This window comes from Carica papaya, chromosome 1 (assembly GCF_054855325.1).
Source record: "Carica papaya isolate Zhongbai chromosome 1, ASM5485532v1, whole genome shotgun sequence".
Classification (NCBI taxonomy): domain Eukaryota; kingdom Viridiplantae; phylum Streptophyta; class Magnoliopsida; order Brassicales; family Caricaceae; genus Carica; species Carica papaya.
Window position 1 is genome coordinate 21265764 of NC_142309.1, and position 6271 is coordinate 21272034.

At 30.1% G+C, this 6271-nt stretch overlaps 1 protein-coding gene across 2 annotated transcripts; it reads right to left on the bottom strand.

The window, feature by feature from the left end:
• Nucleotides 1-207: 207 nt before the first annotated feature.
• Nucleotides 208-3178, bottom strand: HKT1 (high-affinity K+ transporter 1). 2 transcript variants are annotated; one of them, XM_022047693.2, is made up of 4 exons: nt 3080-3178; nt 1726-2801; nt 637-867; nt 208-522 (listed from the first exon to the last, which is right to left on the bottom strand). In XM_022047693.2, exons 2-4 carry the CDS (start codon nt 2769-2771, stop codon nt 324-326), a joined length of 1476 nt encoding a protein of 491 aa, XP_021903385.2. In that variant the 5' UTR covers nt 2772-2801; nt 3080-3178; the 3' UTR covers nt 208-323. The 2 variants fall into 2 exon arrangements, with proteins under 2 accessions (XP_021903385.2, XP_021903384.2); XM_022047692.2 differs by lacking the exon at nt 3080-3178 and having other exon boundaries at nt 1726-3062.
• Nucleotides 3179-6271: the final 3093 nt, after the last annotated feature.

Sequence of the window (6271 nt, forward strand, 5' to 3'; positions counted from 1 at the left end):
TTAGATCTCAACTGTCCAAAAAGATATGAGATTTGAACCGCTCAACCCATTATTTCTAGGTCGTTACAACAAATTTATTATAATTAAATTCTGCGATATAATCATTACAACTAATAAGAATCTCTTATATTATAGAATTGTCTTATATATAACATTAATATACATATACTTATACATATATAATTTTTTTTTTTTAAAAAAAAGGAAGGAAGAAATTAGAAAAAAGTATATAAATTATTTTTTTATATTTGTTACTTTAGTTGAGACAAAATACTAACTAACTACCTAACTAACTAAAAACTAATTTATTAATTTTTCATATATCAAGATAATTTCCAGGCTTGACCGCCATTGAAATGGAATTTCTTAAGTCTTCCAAAGAACATAACAAGGATAAGGACGAATTTTCCACCATCACTCCACCTTCCCACGAGTCCGTACCATCTATCTTTGCATGTCTCGTCGTGTTTCAGTTGCCTTCCACAGCTATATCCCGTTGAGAATCCAACATTTCCATATGCGCTTCATTTAAATATTTTTTTTAAAAAAAAATTAAATTTATTTACGAATTTTTCAATTTACTTGATTGGCTAATCAACTATTAAGGAAATTAATTAATTTAATTAATTAAATTACCTTATGATTTCTAAAGTGATATTAAGAACACTGAAATTAATTGGGTCTTCCTTCATGCTTTCCCTCTCTGTAATGCAGACAAGGATGATGAAAATGGTCAAGTAAGAGAGTTCTGAAAGCATCAAACTCTTTAATATACTTCTCCCCTTTCCATTTTGACTGCTTGTTGCTTCTTTTTTCTTCTTCTTATAATCACATGTTGGCAAATATATAGTAGATGGTGGAAGATACCTGGCAACACATTTTTAGTTAGTTCGGATATACAAAAAATATGTTGTAAAATAATAGATTTCGAATACTCTTGTTGGTCTCATCATATTAGATTTTGTTATTTAATGTCAAAAACTGTCCGGAGTGATCTAAAAATTTCATTTGTATGTTAAGAACAATTTTCTATTAAAAATATCGTACTTTTTTTAGGATAAAAAAAATGAATAAATTGACTGAATTTAATCTTTTTTTAAAAAAAAATAATGTAGTATATATATAATTTTGATATAGAATAATTCTTACTATAAAGTTTAATTATTTTGATGGAATTGGCTATAATAAATAATAGCTTTAATTTGGGTTGTTGAAAATAAAAGAAAATTCTGATACCACAATAATTTTGATTCTATACTTGGCAAAATATTCTTACTAAATCTTTCAAAAGAATAAATTCTAATGGCAAAAATATATCATTAATTGACTTGAATAAGTTTCATAAATAGATTAATATATCTTTTGAAGTAACATATCAACAAATTTTGGTAATTAAGGTAGATTTTTGTTACCTGATCATCTGAGAGTCTGAAATGGTATAGAATTTCATGTGGGTAAAAACAAAATTATGATTTACAAACCAAATATTTTTTAACCAACAAAAATTTTGAAAAAAATAATCTCTCATCAAAAAATTAAGCTGATACAAATATTAAATTGCTTGGAGAGTTTGTGCTTGAAGACTCATTTTGAACAAATTAAGCCATTTATATAAATATATATGTTTGAAACATTTTATCCTTTTAGAATATGTAAGAAATATCCCATATATATTTTTAGATATATTGTGTGCGGACAAAAGTATGTTAATGGAGATATACTCACATCATGACAATGAAGATCACCAAGATAGCTGGAGCAATGGTGGAGAGGTCAACAATGGACTCACCAGCATGTCTCGAGTTCATTACCTGAAACAACGACGCCACAACTTTCTGATACGGACTCAGTCCCTCCAGCCCCAGCGAATTCCACTCCATGGCTAAGAAAACTATCAGCTGCACCAACACGAACCCGCCAATCGTCAACCCTAGAAGACAACACCGCCACCCAGATAACAAATATTCGTAATCCATCTCCCTCAAAATATAACTTAGCTCAACTCGTTTCATCGTCTTCTCCAAAACCCAGATCACAACGCGCAGACTAACCGGATACAGCGTGTTCCCGAGAAGAACCTGTGGCATCAGAAGCCATAGCAGGCCCGAGTTGCTCCTGAAAACAATCATGTTATCGTTGGTTGGAACGAATCCGCAGTTGGCGAAGGTGGAGACGATGACGAAAACGGAGAATGTGAGTAATGAAATGTTTTTGGTTTTGAGCACGCGTCTCGCACTCGGGACAAGACTCATGTACATGAACACTGAGTTGAAACCGAGTATATGAACAGCTAGAAGATAACCCAGTACGATATAAGCTAGAAACTTTGTAGAATTATACTTTAAACCATCGTTTTCTGCAGCTTGATGATCGAACTGGTTTTGAATGGGGTGAGAACAAGAGACCAGATCCACCTCAACGCAGTAGTTGTCATACTGATCAGTGTTTTTTTCGGCAGCCGGCGGGAAGTTGCCGGAGGTGTAAGCAAGTTTAAATAAAATTTGAAGAACGGACACGAAGACTTCCCCGCCCAAAAACATCAAAACAGTGATGATAACGAGTTGGAAGTTGGAGAAAACTTCCATTTCCACGGTGGACATGCTCGAAACGGTTGTAGCAGAGACGGAGGTGAAGAAGACATCTAGATCAGACGGCGGCCAGCTGGGAGATGAAGATCTGGGATTTGAGAGCTTGAGAACAAAGTAGCCTATCAAGGAGATGGCCATGAAATAAACAAGCTGAACCCAGAATGGATTCAGCTGGAAGACCATGTAACGGACTGCGACACCCAAACGCCATTTCTGGATTAAAAAACAAAATTTAGTGCGCGAGCAGCTCGAAAAGATATTTACTTTGTTACCTATAACCATTCTAATTAATTTAGAGAAGGAAAAGGAAAAGCCGGGTAGCATATCACTCTGGTTGCCGACAAGTATATCACCGCACCTATCTATTTATAAAGTATTCAGCACCATGTCAATTGTGAGTACTGTGTCTGTGCGCGGGAGAGAGAGAGAGAGAGATGGAGGGAGAAGGGAGAAGTTTTCTCTCTAACTTTTTGGAAGCAGTGGGATTTTACGTGTAGTGGACTACGAGCTATCTAATCACCGTCCATGGATATGCGATAGGAGTTGAGTTGGGGCGGAAGTGATCCATTATTCAGATAGGTATGTATGTTAGATTACATACACTACGTATTTCGCTAAATTATTCGTACACGTGGGGCTATTTTCATCTTTTCTATGGAGGAAATGCGTGGGCACGTCATAATTATTTTTTAATAAATTATTATTGATATTTTATAACACAAATTTCATATATTATAATAAGTAATTAAATGTCACTTCTAACGAATAAATAATATTACAATATAAAAAAAAAAGTTAAAAAAATAAAACCATTGAATCAAAATTATATCTTTTTTAGTACAACAATTTGAAATAATTTCATCAAATGTATAATAATTACATGGCAAGAGATAGAGCATTGTAAGGGTTTCCAAAAAAAGAGAATAAATGAAAGATTTGAGATGATCTGCTTATATGCACAGAAAAAATAAAAAAAAAAACAGACATATATATCATATACACACATTAATTTTCATAACCCTAAAAAAAATGTATACACGCACATAAACAAGCATATATAGTCCACACGAATTTCGATAATATATATATATATATATATATTTGAGAAAAAGCCAATCAAATGATACGATCCAAGCACACACATAAATTTAAGGAGGGCATTTCTCTATTATTGACCGGACAGTATCAAAAATCTTCCGGACCGAAATTACCAAATTACCCATCACATATTCATTATAACTCCTTTTAACATCTGAAGTAGTTGAGGGTAAAAAAGAGATTCCAGTAATCGATGTCCTCCCCAGAAACATGTTGGGTCAGGCTTGGCAGACTTTCCTCCTACTTCGGGTCGTGTACCAATTCCGTCCGGTGTTCACCACTCTTGTCCTCCTACGGTCACACGTTCAAGCACATCACGTCAACTCTTACCCACCCAGCCTGTTACATGCGGAAAGTGTTATTGGACTTATAGTTTTGCCCTTTTTTTTTTTATATACAAACTTAATATATTTTTATTTGAGTTTTTATATAGTAAAAATTGTTGTATTATTAAGATTATATTTATGTAAATATAATTTAATAATTTGCACTAAGTTTATTAAGAAAAAAAAAAGAAGAGTGCTTTGATAAAAATTAGAGAATTGTAATTTTATCATATTTGAAAATTAAATGTTCAAAAACTATCATAAATAGCTTTTAATATAATTTTAAAAAATCACAAACACATTAACGTTTTAGTGGTTAAGTAATGAGCTATTAGTGTCTATTGAGTTAATTTTTAAAAAAAATATAAGAACTTTAACTTTATTTGATTTTTCGTAATGCTTGAATTTGATCTATACAACATTATTTAATATATAATTGTTCATAACAAGTAAAATATATAAAAATGGATAAAAATAGTAACAGTGATAATATTTTCTATTTTTTTTTAATTTTTATAGATATTATAAAAAAATTATCGTGATATAAGTTTATGTATATAATTGAGTTATCGCTTTTATTCTTTCTGTCAATTCTGTTTATGATTTTTTCTCCAAATTAGACTTTATAAACTTATATTAATTCATAATTTACGTTCTCGTTTATTTTAAAATTCAATTAAAATAAAATATTTTACAATTAGATACCTAATATAAAAATTATAAGATTATAAATATGTCTAAATATATTTTAATATGTGAATAGAATTAATTGATATAATTCTCATATGTATCCTCTAACATTTTTAATCACAGCATGCTTTATACGCGCATATTATCATAAACTAACCCATTAATTGCTATCAATCACTATATTTGTACTTGATCAAATTATCTTTAATTATTATTCAAATAGAATACATAATTCGAGGTTTAAATGCGCCACTTTCATCAAATTACAGCAACTGAAAGTGGGAAAACTTTGTTTTCCTCTAAATTTTTTATTAGGTGATTAATTTACTATGTCTTTGAGACAAAATGTGACTGATTGCAAAAAGACAAACCATGGCTGTGCCAGGTAGCTTCACTGCAATATATTTATTTCATATTATTTTTCGATGAAATGAAATGTAATGTATTCACTAATTTAGTCTTGAAGCAGTTATAGTGTGCAGATAGTCCATATTTGGATGTGTATATTAAGTTTAATTATGATATTTCAACTTTTTTAATCACGATATCAAAACATTTTAAATCATAAAGGCCGTAGGAATTGACTCCCACGCCATCCAATTATGATTAATAATAACAATAAAGCGAGAAAGGAAAGAGAAATTAGACCATGCACGCACTCTCAATAGCAAAATCATTGACACCCAATAATTAATTCATTCCTAATCCTAATACTTCATTATTTGTGTTTCAAATTTTCATTTGGTATAATAAATTAATTTTAATCAAATTAAATATTAAAATTTTAATATGTTAATAAAATTACAGTGTATTACATTTATTGAATAAAACATTCTATAATACCCAGTCAACCTTAATTGATCAAAAAATTAATATAATATTTTTAAAAATAAAATAAATAATATATTTATATTTAATTTAAATGCTAATTAGATCCTTATAAAACTAGATGTAAATAATGGACCAAAACCACTAACGAAGCCTCACCTTATGTGTCACCGTAGGAGTCGTTGGAGAGTACAAGAAAGTTGGGCCCAACCTGTCAAGTGGACCAGAAAGAGGAATGAGCCTAGCCCATTTAAATTTTTAAAAAGGTAAAATTTTAACTATTCTCCTATATTTTAATATAATTCTGACAAATTAACAAGTTTATTGAGATTTTTAGTGTAATTTTAACGAATAATATATGTTAATTTTATTGAGCTACCCAAAATTTCATATTAAATTTGTTCAATCACTATTCACGTTGAATTTATAATTAAAATTAAATATAGTAAATCAAATATATATACTTAATTTAAAAAAAAAATTCTTATAAAAAATCACAAATTTAATAAATCATACCAAACAGCAAGCAATATGTTGCTTTTCTAGTCAAACTTATATTTTTTCTGATTTTCTTTTTCACTTGTATTGTTTATAAATTGCACAAAAAGGAAAAGAAATCGGTGATTGGGCCTTGTAAACAATTAAATGACAGTCGTTTCACGGTATCATGCCCTTTTATGTACTTCTACTTCAACGGCCGAGATCTTTCTTACGACCACAAGACACATCTCAACTGTTGAA